Genomic DNA, 17,249 nt, shown 5'->3' on the forward strand with positions numbered 1-17,249 from the left:
TTTGATTTTGCTTTTAAAGGCTCTTCTATTAGGGTTCTTGCGTTTTGTAATGATTTTTACTTTAAAATCAAGGCAGTTTTCTAGAATTTGTATTGAGTATTTTAATGCTAAAAGCAAATGGAAATTTTATTTGACTGTGCTTACATTATCGATTTATCCGAAGGTTTCTTTGATTGTCAATAAATCCAACCATCTTAATACCCAGGAATACATGTTGTTTTCAAGGTTAATCTTCGTTTTATATATGAAATGATTTAATGCGACGTAATAGTAAATCTCAAAGAGACGAAAGGCTTTGGCCTATTCAACATTTATATTTGTCCATAGTGACGTTTTATCGAGTCGATGGTGTTGGGTTCTGTTTGCAATGACTGCATTGCGCGTTTGACTCATTAACAGTAACAGTTGCAAGGATTTAAACATATGAATGGCGACTAACCTCACAAAAGTATCTAAAAAATTCGTCTGAAAGTTTCAAGCCGATCGGTCCAGCCGTTTCTAAGAAATTTTCCTCACTCTATGAAAACACTGTTTCCGCAAAAATGTGTTTAGAGTTTTGGGAAAAATTTAAACTAAGTTAAGACGGATCAATGTGACATTTTTGGACAATATACTGAAATATAATTTGTACAACAAAAAAAAATCCATTTTTTCAAGACCTTATTTTTTTAAATGCTTTTTACACTCTGTAAAAGTTTTCCGGGTCAAAAAAATGTAAGGTCTATTAACGGTAGTTCTATAAGAAAAATGGCTTACTCATTTAACCAAAAAGAAAGAAAGAAAATGCACTGAGTTGGTTCTTGAATATAAGAATGTAATCAGTGCCACAGTGCATACATGTGCATATATGTATACATATCTTAAATGTCCGACCTGATAGATTCCTATTTCTTAGCTTTGTGAAATCGGTTCTAAATTATTCTTAGTTTTGTGAAATGGTTTCTAAATTATTTTAAAAGCATCAACTAAACAATTTTCCGCTCCATTTTACGACTAAGTAGAGTTTTCATAATTTTTTTTATTTTGGAGCTTCTGAAGATAGCCTCCATACCTCAAATTATATCGCTTTCAAGAGAAGATAGTTCATTTCTTTTGTCACTTTTCTTTCATCATGACCCTACGTTTGTGTTTTAAATTTTGTTTGCATTGTTTTGTTGCATTCTTTTTTTTTTTAATAGAGATGCAATTTTCGATTAAAGCATTGTTTGTCTGTCAGAGTATGAAAAGTCTAGGATTCAGTTCAGGTATCATTCATCTACGGCTCATTTAAAAACAACTTTGGATTACTATTACTGCCCCTTCATAAAAGCAATGATTTGTTTTCCTTAAAAAAAAATGTATGTCAAACAATTTATTATTTTTATTTAATTATAAGTACCTGAATTGCATATTTATCTTTTTTATTTCACTTTTTTTCTTGTCTTACCTATCCCGCGATAATTTCTTACTAACAAAAAAAAAAAAAAAAACAAATTTACTCTCGAAAACGAAAACCTTAATATTGGTCTCCAACCTTTATTTTGTTGTCTATTTGGTTTTAATCTTTGGTTTAATTTGTCTATTTTCGCTGGTTTTCTTTTGTGTGGGTTTTCTGTTTGTTTGTTGTATCTGTGCTACAAAATAACCAAAAATAACTCATAATACCATCAATTAAATTTATTTGTTTTGCAATTAGTTTGACGATTACATAAATCATTCCACTATCGATTTGTAGATTAGAATTTGAATTACATAATTACATAAAAAAAGACAAAATAAAATTAAAAAAAAAAAATAATCATTGTAAACTAACAAAAACATTTTCTTTTTTCCTTATTCACTATTTATCTTTCTCTCTCTCTTATTCTCTTGTTCCAAAATCAATCGTTCATCATCGTTTCCTTTTTAAATGCGCCCTGTTTTTTTTTTTATTTTATGTTTCGTTGTTTTGTATTCGTTTCTTCTTATTTTAAATTAAATACACGCACAAACAAAACACATCATTATACCATACCACCCACCCATAGCGTTTTCGCCCTAGCGATTTGGAACCCTTTCCCATTTCAGACATTCGAATACCGATTTTTGACAAAGAAGCTTCAGATTTCTTCTTTGAAAAATCTCGTGAAATCCTTAGTCGTCCGATTAACATTGATTTTCGTGAAGATATCGAAGTCAATGATAGCCGGACACCAAGAGATGTTATCGGTGAAAATCTATTAGACATTGAAAACACTTTGAAAGCTCTGAATTTGGATTTTATCCAAACATACAGTGAGCTGGATAAGAACGATTCAGCCGAAACACTGTTGAATGAAAAGTTCGCCAACATTGTGTCATCTCTGGAGGGTGAAATAAGTAGTGCAAGTACTATTGCTGGAAGCTTAAAATCATCTGGAGTGTATGACTTTGGCGGTGGTGTTCATACAAAATTCGACTTCAACTCAGCCACCAGTCATATTGACAAACACTTGCAACACTACAATGACATCATTGACAAGATCGAAGACAAGCGTTCAAGCACTCCAGACACCGGATTCGCCTCCAGAGAAACCAATCTCTCGCTTTCACGGCGGAGTAGCCAAAAGAGCAGCTACTCCCCTCAAGATAGCTACTTCAGTCCGAAGGATATTAGTTTCTCTGGGAGTTCGATGGAAGCGCGTGGCTATATGAGTGTAAAAAACGAATTGGCCACAAATAATTGCACAAAAATCCATCAGTCTTCATCGCCAGTTAAGAATGTCAATGCTAGCAACACATCCATTTACTCACACTCTCAAATGCAGAACTCTCCATTAGGTGATTATTCGGGCAGTCGACAACGGTCCATGTCGTTTAATGATAATTATAATTTGAAATCTCCCGTTCTATCAGAGCCACAACACCGGACTGTGGGACAGCAAAGCTTTTCCCATCGCAGTACCGGCTCCTTTCGCAGCAATCCCGTCGGCGGTGCGGGCAACAAGGTAATGCAATATAAACCGCGTAGCATCAAAGCGCGCACCTTACGGCGTCTGAGCTATAATCCAATTGTACTTGACTCTAGCTCTACATCAAGCGATGAGGAGAGCGACTTTGACCGAAGCATTGCCCACTCTGAGTGCGATATACGCACACGTGTGTCATCGAAGAGGCGGCGGCAATATCTAAATAGGAAGGCGTTCTCCGCCAGCAATGATGAATCGGCCCAAGACAAGCTTTATGGGTCGAATGCGAGCATTAAATCGGCTCCGCACTACAACAATTATGGCACAGAGCTGACCCAACGTCGATATCGTGGTGGAGGTGGTAATGCCCATCATCAGCAGCAGCACTTTTCCCATGATGTTCATCATCAGCAGCAGCCATCTCAGCATGGATATGATGAGAAGATTTATGATTTTGGAGGACGTGGACCTGGCAACAATTATGCCATCAACATCAACCACGTCATCAAGCCACCACGAGCATTTGCCGTTAATGGGTCAAGTTTTGCCACTAGCCGTAATTCAATGTTCCATGAATTTGATGTCTCCAAACTGACTGGTAAGAGTCCAACTTCCACAACTTACTATAATGCGGGACAGGAAGGAAAGAAGGTGATTGTGAAGCCTCAGAAGACTTCTCCGCCACCTCCTCAACAATTACAACAGCAACAGCAGCAGCAACCACAACAGCCGCCGCCACCACCACCTCCAGCCGTTCTGCAGAAGCAAACTTCAATGCCATCATCACATCAAAGTCATCAAGGGGGAGGCAACTTCCATTGGCCAGAGAAAATTCATGCCTCAACAGTGAAGCAGAATGATATACTGTGGCGACAACAACGTTCGCACAGCACATTCAGCAGTCTCAAGGTGAAGCAGGCATTTTCGAGTGATAGTTCTTCAACAGATACAGAGGAGTTTGAGTTTCGAAAGGACTTTTTGCCTCACATTCCGCCCAGCCCGGCGCCATAACTAAGAAAAATGCTTAAATATTTAATGAATTTACTGTTTGGAAGCGTAATGCCGCCAACGTCGTCGTCTTCAGCGTCGACGGCGTCGCCGGCTGTTAAACGATCGTCGGCTCAATCAAGTTTGAAATATTGAATTGTTAAGGTTTAAGAGTTGATAGTTGTTGTTGTGTAGTGAGTTTTTAAATGCTTGGTATAAGAATAGAGAAAACAAAAATATATAGACCGTTATATTTGAGGGGAAGGAACGAGGCAAAGGTTTTAATGCTTCTGCGTAAATTGATTAAATCTTTTAAGCAAATTGCTTTAATTTATTTTCAAAAGCATTTCCTCGTCCTGATAACATAAAATTATCATCGCCCTGGCCTCTCCTAGTCATTTTTTTTTGTATCGAATGTAATTTTTTTAATATTGTCAGTGGTTTTTTATTAAGAAAAAGAACTTTCTTGAGGTAGATGCATAAAATCAGTTTGTATACGATATCCCCGTCCAAAGATAGGTTCAATGAATGTATTATTGTAAAAGTAGTTTTTTTTTTAATTGTTTAATTTTAATTTTTTAATGTTTAACTTTAAAGAGGTTTAATCCGTATACCAAAGTCTTATGGGGTTCGCTTAATTTATCTATGAGAAATCGAATTATTATCTAGATGTTCTTGGTCAGATTTCGAATAAATTTGGTTTAAGATTATTACTCCAGATGTATTGCATCTGTTCTTCATCAAGTATGTAATTTTAACTTTTCAATTCACATGGGACACTAAAAGCGTCACTCTCATCTTCAAGTTACTTAATTGTAAAGTCTAGTTCACTGCTGATGTAAAACGATGTCTGTTAAAGCGGTCAGGAAAAGTTGAAACATTGAAATATAGAGTTATATCAGCCCTCGTAGCCTTGCAAAAAACAGCTTAGAGGTCACTTTTGTGTACACAGTTAATATCTCCATCGGTCGATATCTCATTTCAATTTAACTGATCGAATTATTGAACTTTTCATTTCACATCAGCTGGAATAAAGCTTTATTAAGAATGTATTTTAATCTTTTTTAAGAAATCTAAACGACTTTTAGGCAGCTTGCGGAAGAAATGTGATGCTTTTTGGAACCAATTTAAATTTAATTAGATAATCCAAAGAGAATAAACTCATCTTTCTTCTAATTTTCTTTCAATGTACGAGTAAAAAGGTTTCTTGACTTTTTATGAGAGTGTGTCTGTGTATTAAATTCAAAAATGAAAAATTTAAATGTTTTGTTTCCAAAATAGATCATTACTTTTACATCATAATTTTTTGTCTCGATTTAGTTTTTTTTTTTCTTTGATATTTATTCATAGGTAGTGTGAATTAAAGGAATTAGATTCCGCTCAAGCGTGAACTTCTGTTCTAATATGATGAAAGCATACATTTCGGAGACGAATAAGAACTTAAATAAGATATTGTATAATTTTGTACGAAAAAAAAAAATAGTCCCAAAATTATTACCTTATTCTGACAAAACATTACAAATTTTTTTTGGAAAATAAGGCGTTTTGACGGGTTACACTGGAATCCCTCGAAAATTATATCTGTTACAAATTATAGTAATTAAAGGCAGTGTAATTTTACGTAAAACTCCTTTTAACTTCCAATTCACATTTTGTAGCTTGGACCAGTATATTTCTGAGTACTCCGTATCAGAATAATGTGTCCCGAAATGTTTCATTCATTTTAAGAGACGTAAGATCCCAGATAGAGCTGAATTATAAATCCAAACATTTTTTTTTAACAGCACTTGGGAAAGATATTCAGCCCTATTTAAAATAAAATCTGCCGGCGAAATGTGTAAGGGAGTGGGGTTCTCATCAAAAAGCTCAAAGAAATTTTGCTCATTTTTAGTTTTTCATCATTATGAACGAATAGAAGAATAAAATTAAATAGGAAGAGGAAGAACAAGGAGAAGAACAATATTGTAGTTATTTTTCGATTGGGAGGCTCTCCCTAGCACATTCCCTCGGGTCTTTTCATTCAGAATAAGGCTGATTATATCAAACTGCCATAATAACTCATTGTGCAGAGTGATACATTATTAATTGTTCAATGCATTTTAATTTTTAATAGATGATTATCCCTTTTTTTCTCTTGAAAGCTGGTCTGAACGAAATAACTTTACTAATTTTTTTTTTTTTTTTGAGAAACATAATCTGCATTTATTTATGTTTATTTCTCAGAAATTACAATTTTTTTAGATGATTTTATTTTTTCTATTTAATCCTATTGCTTTTTCTGTAATATTTTCTTACATAAGATTTGTTACTTGTTTTGAATTTATCTTCAACAAGAAAATTCTTTGATCCTCATTATGAGAAGAAAGTTCGATAATTTGGTATTAACAATAGCGATTCAATTATTAAAATTGAGTTCCTTCAAACAATAAGGAATAATGAACTGTTTTTTTTTTTTACCGAAAGTTCAACTACTATTTAAAATGAGGGTCCCAAACAAAAAACTACAATTAATATCCAAAAAAAACTCGCATAGCCCTTAAACTATGTCATATAAATAAAATTCCTCTGGCATATTCGCATTTAAAACAAAAACAAAAAACAAAAACTGTATATTGAAAACATTTCTATAGAATCGCACAAAACAGTCTATGATTCGTTTTCAAAGCGAAAATTTAAAAACTAAACAAAAAAATATACATAACTCTAAACTTTCATAACGAGCACACAGTCAACAATAAATATAAATGATGTTGACCGTTTATTTGGTCAAATATAATTATTATAATTACACTTTTTCATAATTTTTTGTATACTCTTTCTATAATACACGACAATCTGTGCTACTCAAAACAATTTTTTCTATTTCAACAAAAAAAAAGCAAACAAAATATAATTAAAACTTTTATTACAGAAAATAATGTATCTTTTTAAACAAAAAACAGAAATTAAAATTTCAAACTCATAAAAACTTAAGAAAAAAAGAAAAGTATTAAAAATAAACACAAGCAAATTATTTTAATATAAAAATAAATTACAGAGTTGAATTTAACAAAAAAAAAAAAAACAAGGATTGAAAGCAATAATGTTCAAGGACCGTTTATGAAATTGAAATTACATAATAAAGATTTTAATTGAAAATAACAACAAAAATATAAAATACCAAAACAAACATTATATGTGTGAATATTCTATTACTGCTATTTACATAATAATATTTATTAAAATAAAATATAATGTTTGAACAAAAAAAAAATATATAAAAATATTTATAATCTAAATAAACTAAAAATTTAAAAAAAAATATTTTATTGTAATTGTTTGATAATTACACAAGTGAATTTATAGATAAAAAAGAGTATTAATACTATTTTCTTTATACGTAAAACATAATGGTAATATATTTATAACTATAAAATAAAATTAATCCCAAAAAATAGCCCACACAATTAATAACAAAACAAAAAATAAAAGTGTTGAAACTTATTAATAATAAAAAAAAACAAAAAATAACCTAAAAGGAAAGCGAATTATAAGAAAAAAAAGTTTGTTGCATTTTTTGAAAAATAAATAAATACAAAATTGATTCCAAATTGAAGAAGATTTATTAAGTGCAAAATTAGAAAAAAAAAATGATACACCGCCAGCGAACTTTTCTTTTAGTTTTTCTTCACAACCGAACACAGTATCAATCACATTTTACTTTAGGGAATGGAAAAAAGTTTCACATGTTTTTTTTTTCAGTTATAAAAACTTGAATTGAAATCCAAATTTGATAAATTCCTACGATTAAATAGTTTGGGGTTCCCGACATTTCTAAATTACCAAGTTTTTATAATAATAAATAATCGGTAAATTAAAAATTGATATGCCATTCTTTAAAACGTCACTTATGCCAGCAACCTTATAAATTTTTCAAATAGCACTCAAAAAATTTCCCTCTCCTACCTCTCAGCATCAATTAGGAAACTTCAAGGAATATTTCCGGTTTTTCGGTTGAAAAATCCATTTTCATTTTAACGCTCTAATTAAAACATTTTACACTACCAAGCTTGAGATTGAGGTTCAAAATAAATCTATTTATCATCCAACTACATAAACTAACCCCTTCACATTACTTCACAGAGAATTTTTTTTTAAATACTTCATTGGGGTACAACTTTTGATATTTTTTAAGTCATTGGCTTGATGAATTTTGATGAGAAAATGGTCCCAAATAGATGCATTTTCGGCACAAGTTCAACTTAACATGACAACGATCAATTTGATATGAAATGTGCCAAAACTTTTAGTCTTTTTATTTAGATTTTTTATTTAATAAGCAACAGTTTTTACAACTTTCTCGTCAATTTTGTATACAAAATTTTAAAAATTTACCGTTATATTGTTGACAACTATGTGTTAAAATTGAGTATTTTATCTTATCAAATTATATTCTTCAACGATTTTAATTCGAATCAGAAGTAAAAACAAAAATGATGACTTTTTTGAAATAAAACTGTTGGACCTGGTCCAAATGCATTTTGGACTACAGGTCATAGAAAAAATTAAATTGAATTTTATTCATAATGTAAACAAACATAAACAAAAATTATGAATTAATTTTCATTATTTTAGTTTCTGTTTCTTTCTTCATATAAAAACGTATCTTAAAGGCATCATTGTGCGAAGCTTAAATCTGTTGTGAGTTTGAAACTCCAAAAAAAAAGGCTGTCTCAGTTATCCATGTTCAGATCATATTCAATTTCAGCTCGCATTTTAATTCCGTGCGATGAATTGTCTAAATTTCTTCAAAAAAATTTAACTTGGTTGAAATTATATAGGCTTAAATAAGCAAGACTTAAGTGTGAATCGGCCTTATCACGAATTCCGTTCGAATCGAAAAATTTTCTACGATTCCCGAAAAAAAACGTAATGTAAAAAATCAAAAATAGCTTAAATTTTAGAACTATCGTACTTAACGCAGAAAATTTAAACTAGTTCTTTAATATCAAAACTGAATTATGAACAAGAAATAAGGTTTTTCAAAAATTTCCTAGATTTTTGGCAATCGAATATTTTAGCAAGATACTTATAGGTTAGGTACCTTAACACGACCTCTACATAATGTACTTCAAGCACTAATTGAATGGAAAATATTTAACACCAGGTTTTAGTTCAATAACTCTTTTCTTTGTTTGTATGAAACTAAAACTTAACCTTATTTGTTAATAATAAAATGTATAAAATAACACTGGAGTACTCGTAAACATCAACATACTAAACATTAACTGCCTAACTAACTAAACATTGGTGACGAGTTAAGGCCACATTAAACCACACTAATCAATCAGCACTCACACTACTACTATCTGTGGCTTTTTAACATCTTTTTATTTTCTTTTTTGTTTGTTATTCATATTTAACACTCCTTCTGTTTTATATTAATTTTCTCTCTTTTTGTTTAGAATTCAAAAAACCTTTCCAATTGATATAACTTTTGTTATTTTTTCTATTGTTTTTCGTTTTTATTTTTAAATAATTTTTTTGAATTTTCATTTTAACCCACGATACTCCTAATCCTAAAAAAAAAACAACAAACTACCTTTAACGCTTTGTTTTTCTCACTAACGCCATTCCTATCCTCCCTATGAAAAAAAAATATAAACAAAAATCCTTGCACCACATCCTCCTCTAAAACAACAACAAAAAAAAACTCCCTCCGAATCCACACATAAAATTTCATTCACAGAATACAATCACTGAAGAAGGACGTGAAGCCTACAACAGTCTAATTGAACGAAAGTCTTCAATGACTTTCATAAGTAAATTGGACACCAATGAATTTGAAATGACCACTGCTAAAACACTACCCAGAAGATCTATTCATTTGAAAAATGAAGTTGATGTTCTTGCGATGGAAACAAGTCTGAGGAACCAACAGGGTCAATTAACAGTTCCATTGCAAGAAGCTCCACGACCTATGACTCTTCCCAATCGTGGATTCAATGGAAAACTGAGGAAAAGTGAACTCATCACGAATCCAAAGTTTTTCCCATTGAAACAGCGACCTAGGACATTGGCTGGGGAGAATGATGAAAATTCTCCAGTCAATAGTAATACGTGCAGTCAAGCATCAGCAGTCTCTGACAAGGAATGTGAAAGCCCCAGTTATCTAACAAATACATTTTATACTTTCCCTGAGAAGAAGGCCGCTGAAAAGGGTGCTTCAAGCACCGATCAACAGGCGGCGGCAGATAATGCCAACTCGAATGTTATTCCCCTGCCTCCGAGAGACAGGAATAAAGTTATCAAAACCAATCCCAAGCGTCATGTTCGCAAACATCCACTTATAATTCCAGCCTACGGTGTTCAAAGGACACTGAATAAAGTAACTGAGGTTACGCCCGATGATGACCCGAAAATTCCCTTCCCTGGAACAGCTTCAAATAGAAATCATTCCCTTTCGAATGACGCTCACAGAAATTCAGGAATCAATCTGAGAAAATTCACACATGAAGCAGTCAGTGCTGTTGTTCGTCCAACAAGTAGACACTCGGATTCATTTGACAAACCTATTGACTCGAGAACTTATCAGAATTTGCAAGAAATTCACAGAGACATGAATGAGAATAACCCTCACTCAGAGTCTCTGCAGTTTGAATCCATTATTGAAGATGGTTGTCATAACTTGACATCGCCCGATGTTACAGATGGATTCTATAACTTCTCCATTCAAAAGGAACAATACAACAAATGCAAAGAAGTCGACTTTGATAGTACAAAGATATCTGGGCTTTATGTGAACGAAGATGAACTACGTAATCTGGATATTGAAAAGAAGACTGTTGTTCCTTTTGTTCCACCAAAAACAACCAGCAACAGTCCTGGAAGCAGCTCAATGTCAGTTTCTGTGGCAAAGCCTGCAGCAGCAGCTGTGGCGACAACTTCAAGTGGAAGTAGTGGCAATGAACTGGCTGGCCATGCACTTTTTAATAAAATTCGAGAAAGTGTTGATATGGCCATGAATAGATCACAGACGAGTGATGGAAGTCGTCATAGTAGCCGCCCTGGAAGTAAACAGGAAGGTGTTGTGATTGAAAGCTCAAATGAAATCGAAGAAGAAGATGCTTCACCACAGGGAGCGTTAGTTAAAGATTCCAATTCTGTGAGTTGTGAGGATTTGTTGGAGTTTTCAGATAAGAAGCCTAAAGGTTGCGAACGGGGAGTGGACTCAGACGAAGTCAGAATAATGATGAAAGTCTTGGGCAAGGAGGTGAGTTTTTTATTCATTTTATTCGCTTTTAAAGTTATTTACTATTTATTTTTGTATACTTTACTTAGAGTACACCGACAAGATGCCTTCATGTTTTGGAATTCATCGAATGGGATGTTCACAAGGCAATAAAACTAATTAAACTACAAAATATTCTTAGTGGAATGGAATTAAGTCTTACAGAATCTGTTGAAGCCTTACAAAAGTCCGATTGGGACCTGCAAATAACTGCCATGAAGTTGAAGGGGCACAAATAATAATTTAGACTATCACTTTTTAATTAGTACAGTCACAAACTCATCACCAATCAATGCATTTCTTTTGGGCAGATATCGATTCTTTCTTAAAAATCTCTTTCAATGATTTGAAAAACAATTTAAAAAAAAAAAACTCAAATAATTTTACATGACAAATTTTCATTTCTATTAATTCTATCGAAGTCTGAATCTCGATTAAGTACTTATTTAGTTGTAAAAAAATATATTAACATATTATTTTTTTTTATTATTATTTCAATTATTAAAAAAAATTAAGAATATTAATCTAATATAAAAAAAAGAGAGATTTTATAATTATGTTTAAATTACAAAAAAAAAAATATCGAACAAAAACTCTATTTACTTTTATAACTTTTTTTTTATTAATTATTATGTTTAATCTTATTAAAATTGTTTGTTTTATAATTTTTTTTTTTTCATATTTTCTAATGAAAATTTCTATATTGTTAAAAATATTGTAAATTAAATACAAAAAAAATATCTTTTTATTTTTATAAAACTAATTGACTTATTTAAGAATTAAATACAAAAAAAAGTACATTTATATACATTTGTTTCCAAGAAAATTAAATAAAACTATATTTTGATATTGATCAATAATTCCGGAAAATTCGTTTAATGAGTTTTATTTGTTTTTCTATTTTCGGAAAGCGTAATAGAGCTGAAATCAGTAAGATGAAGAAAGTAAGTATAGATTTTATATTTACATTGTGCTATTTATAATTCGTTTTTTTTTTTTTTTGTGATAGGTTCTGTGAAAAAAGGCATGTGAAACCTTAATATTAGTGCAAATCGGTATATTGAAAAGAACAGTCTAGGTAAATTAATAATGACGTAATTAACGGATGTAACCAAAGTTTTTTTTTTTAAGTGAAACATCGGCGTTAGGTTTTGTGGGGTTTTTGCGTTACGTCTGGTTTTTGACTCTTACATTCTTACAAACAAAACTAATACAAATACACCAAATATAAATAATATTGTAGTTGTGGTTACTTGGTAACCAAAAGTCCTTTTCAGGAATTTTTCGGCCATCGAATACACAATCCTAAAACGATTGTGGCTCCACTCCTGAAACGATTGTGGTGCTACCCCTAAAACATAGCGGATGTTTTTCCGGTGTCACTTCTATATATAATTATTCAATGATAAACCTCAGTCTATCTTAGAAGCAAGAAAATAACAGCTTAGTGCCTGGCTACACGGTGATTTTTCAATCGCCTAAGCAGTGAGTTTGTTGGCAAGAGGGATGAGGAGTAAAGGAGGAAGATGCTCACGAAGGGAACTGAATTTTCTGAGGGTAGTACAGTTCCATTACTAAATTTTTCCTCTTTTTGACGTTTGTTTCTAGAAAATGTAAAAGTGGAACGTGATTGGGCACAACAGTGTGTAGCCACCGCATGTGATTTTTCAATCGATTGAAAAATCACTGTGTAGCCAGGCACTCATGAAAGAACTATGAATATGGCCATTGAATAATTATATATAGAAGTGACACCGGAAAAAACATCCGCTTTGTTTGAGGGGTGGCGCTACAATCGTTACAAGAGTGGCGCCACAATCGTTTTAGGATTGTGTATTCGATGGCCGAAAAATTCCTTAAAAGGACTTTTGGTTACTAAGTAACCACAACTACTATATTATTTATATTTGGTGTATTTGTATTAGTTTTGTTTTGTGTTAGAAGTGTGTTTGTTTATTTTTGTTTCTGTAATATTCAAATTGAATTTATTTTTAATTTTTGTAATATTTTGAATTGAACATTTATTTTTGAATGTTTGATTCTTATGTATATTTGAAAGGATTTTGTTTTTCTGTTTTTATTAACGACAAGAAGATTTTTCTTCAACTATAGAGAGTTTATTTAATTTTGACTAGGGTGCTTTTTGTAATAATATCTAGCTGTAGTTCACATTATTTAAATGTTGTCTTCATGCACTGTAGCATATACTTACTATTTTCTTAAACCCCATATGCAAGAGTACGTAAGGATCAAGTTCATACAATATGGCCATATTACACATTATTTTAAAGTATTTTAATGCATATTTCAAATATTTTAATACAATACGAAACTATCTCGATTATTTGCTTAAAATGATTGATGTATGCGAACAAGAACTTTGGATTTACGGCTTTGTTCAAATTTGCAGTTTTTACAAAATGTTAAATTTTGGAAAAAAAATCTTTTCGTACCATTTTTGGATACTTTTCTCTGTTTTTAATTTTTTTTTAATCTAAAATTTAAACAATAATAATTAATAAAATGTTGAAATAAACTCACAAGAATTTGAGTTTATTTGAAAAAAAACTGTAAAAAGGTCTATTTTGATCGCAAATGTATGAAAATGTGGTTTTGGATAATTCCAATGATTTTCCTATTGCACCATTTGAAATAAAATATTTGGTTCTAATATCCTAAAACTAGAAGAATGTAGCTTTTACATTCTCTTTATTTTGTCATGATACTATATAGTCAAGCTATGCATTCTCACAAAAAAAAGTTGAGATAACAATCAGACATTGCATTACTATAGCCCTGTTCCATTGGAGAATACTAATAGTAGATTTTTTTGTTCATCTGTCAGTCTGTCTGTCTATAGCTAAACGGATCTACCGATTAACATCAAACTTGGTATGAAGTATTTTTTGGAGACTCTCCAGAGGGGTTTTTAGAACTAATTTTTTTTAACCAGAAATAACGATACCTGCCATATACCAATTTCGGAAATGTTTTATTTTCTCGAAAACGGTACCAGTAATTTTGTTTAAAAAAATTATAAAATAGTTTTTGGGCAATCATGGAAATGTTTTAAAATTATTATTAACCTACCGTAGAACCGTTTTTTTTTTCAAATCTGATTTTCTGCCAAACTGCCAATTCAATTTTAAAGAATTTTTATATAGTTTAAATATTTATATACACTTAAGAGCAAAAAAACGGAATCAAAAAAGATAATTTTTATTTAAAACAAAAATTGCAATGGATAAAATAATGTTTCTTCAAGTTTTATGGTCTCATTTAAAAGCTTGAATTTTTTACTTTTAATTGTTGGTAAAAACTTCAAAATGCATACGATAGTATCATAGCTATCTGTCAAAAATTGCACTTCATTTTTTTCTAAATGTTAAATTTTCTTGATATTCTCTGCTTCAATTTCAGTTTTTTTTTTCCTACCGTTACTATTGACGTTATCTGTCAATTAATTGCACTTAATTTTTTTAAAATGTTAAATTTTCCAGATACTCTCTGTTTCAGTTTCAGTCTTTTTTTGCTTACATGCTTCATTTATGTTGATTGGATCCTTATAAAGTGAACGGGTTTTAAAGTTCCTAGTATTGATTTAAAGCCTTTGTTTCAAGCTTTTTAATGGTGCAATTAACATTCATGTATGTCAATTACATCCTGGCCAATTAACGTTTTAAAAAACGCAAAAGTTTGATTCCATTTTTTTGCTCCTAAGTGTAGTTTAAATATAAAACAGAAAGACAATTTGGAAAAATAATAGTTTTTGGATAAAAAAAATTGAACACTTTTTTTTTGAAAAATCAAATTTTCGAAAACCGGAAATTAATTTTTTTTGACATTTTAGTTTTGAATGTTGAATAGTGATTTCTACGAAATTGCATACCAATTTTATTTTTGATTTTTTTTTTTGTTTTAATTTATTTATAAGGTTCCAACGATTTTGAAATTTTTTTTCGACAAATCTTTCTTAGTAGAAGAAATCAAATTGAATAGGTACTTGTTGGAGGTATCAGGAATTCTGCTTTGTTCCTTTAACTTTTTGGACTAGTGTATAAAAACAACTCAGGTTAAAAGCTGCACTCGTTATGAAACTCAACTATTAAATTTAGCCGAGCGTTAGCCTTGTACCTGAGTATTAAATTGTTTATTGGTAGGGTGAAATATATATAATTCAGTTAAATATTTAAGTCAGCCTTAAATTTGATTATTGGTAAGGCCCGTAGAAAATAAAATTTACTAATTATAAGTTTTGGTGAATAAAACTTCTTATTCAGATTTCTTTGGCACAAATTTATTTGTCATGAAGTAAAGTTATCAGGAAGAGTTTCGATTCAGCAAAAAAAGGCGCTAGTTGTTACGCATTTTATAATATTGCCAAAAAAAATATAATATAAAAAAATAGCAATCTCTGTGGGGATACGAACTCAAAGAGCAAAAGTAAAGAGCAATCACCTTGTCACCTACGCTGATAGGACTATTGAAATAAGTGTAACTTTCATGCCCTATAAGCTATAACGTGCCTAGGATATACAACAATAATTATTTAATTTTGTTCAAATTCTCGTCGTTAATAAAAATGTTTTGTTTTTAGTTTCGAGTTACTATGGATACATTTATAATGTCAAATAACTTTTCAATATTTTTGTTTGATATTTGTGTAATTTTGTATGTATGAGTAAAATTTCCATATTTTCTTTTTTCATTTATAGGATGTCGATGTGTCGATAAGATTTATTTTTGTTTGATATTTGTTTTATGTTTTATGTGTGAGTAAAATTTCCTTATTTTTTTTTTTCTAATTTAGGATGTCGACATGTCGACATGTCGATACGTTTTATTTTTATTTGATATTTGTTTTCTAATGTTTGTATTAGTGAAATTTCCTTTTTTAAAAACAAATTTTTGTAAATATAATTTTCTAGGACAAGCCCCATTCTCTCTGGACATTTTTTAGTACATCTGATTGCCGAAAAAAATAAAATTCTGTGGCGCTAGAAACTATCGGTGTCACTTCTATATATAATTATTCAATGATATGGCTCAATACATTTTATAATTTTTTCTACTTTAAAATCAAAGCAATTGTGATTTTTGACAATTTCGTTCGTGTGTTGGTGATTTATATGAAAACCTGGGGTTTATCATCTTCATAGACAACGTAGACCCCAATTTCCTATGGAAAAAAGCTGGAAGAGCAATAGATGTGCATGCTCTGAAGTTAATTGCTTAGGAAATAAAAAAAATTAAAAAAAATCATGATTTGAGAAAAAAAATCATGATTTCATGATTTGAGTTCAGAATTCATGAAAACTATGATAAATCATAGTTTTTGGCAACACTGCTTACATTTAAGTTTCACTTGCCTTTTTTCTTTACAAAAATTAGGAAATCAGCCAAGATGCAGTCATTTTTAAAGAATTTATTATTTTTCAAAACTTTATTTCTACAGATACTCAAACGCTTCTGTATAAAACATTTTCGTTTAAATCAGTAGAATCATTTACGCGAAAGTCAGAATACAAGAAAACGGTTCTATGACTAATGGTAAATTTTTTTTGCATATCGTTTGATTTTCGTTTAACTGTCATAATATTATTGTGTCTGCTAGTACAATGCATGTGCCTCGGTTTAGTTTTGCCTTACGACTTTCTCGTTTTACATAATTGCTCTTTGTAGTGACTTGACTATCGTTTACTTCAACATCGTTTACTTTCCTCTCGTTTCGTATTAAGTAAGACACCCTCAGGTTCGTTTTTTTACTAATCTTAAGCTTAGCTGCCCTATAGTACCTATGCATATGGCAAGCAAAAAGAGGCTTCAACCAAAAAGTGCCCAAAACAATAAAATATACGACAGACTAGCACGAAAATTCTATAAATTATGAAAATGCTTAGGTACAAAAAAAATGAACCACCTAAAAACAGTTAAAAAAATATTGAAATTCATTCTTATAATGACTTAAACAATCTCTTAAACACATTTGGGCTCTAATCAAATTTGGTACATATGTATATCAAAAAGAGGAAAACGCCTCATTAGTAGCCTGAACTCAAGAACCAAACCCCAAAGAATATTTTGGT

The 17,249-nt window shown here is 30.9% G+C and overlaps 1 protein-coding gene across 3 annotated transcripts in view; it reads left to right on the top strand.

Moving 5' to 3' along the window:
- The window catches only part of LOC129907681 (activated Cdc42 kinase-like), a 63,241-nt gene extending 51,523 nt beyond the window's left edge, over window positions 1-11,718 (top strand). For 2 of the 3 annotated variants that reach the window (XM_055984001.1, XM_055984000.1), the window contains one exon: window positions 2,007-5,212. In XM_055984001.1, the coding sequence (XP_055839976.1) occupies window positions 2,007-3,917 (1,911 nt within the window). In that variant the 3' untranslated portion in view covers window positions 3,918-5,212. Of the gene's footprint in view, window positions 1-2,006; window positions 5,213-9,621; window positions 11,146-11,213 lie in introns of those variants that run through there. The other variant, XM_055984002.1, reaches the window with a different exon arrangement.
- The last annotated feature ends 5,531 nt before the right edge of the window (window positions 11,719-17,249 follow it).

Source organism: Episyrphus balteatus, chromosome 1, assembly GCF_945859705.1.
Source record: "Episyrphus balteatus chromosome 1, idEpiBalt1.1, whole genome shotgun sequence".
NCBI classification, from domain to species: domain Eukaryota; kingdom Metazoa; phylum Arthropoda; class Insecta; order Diptera; family Syrphidae; genus Episyrphus; species Episyrphus balteatus.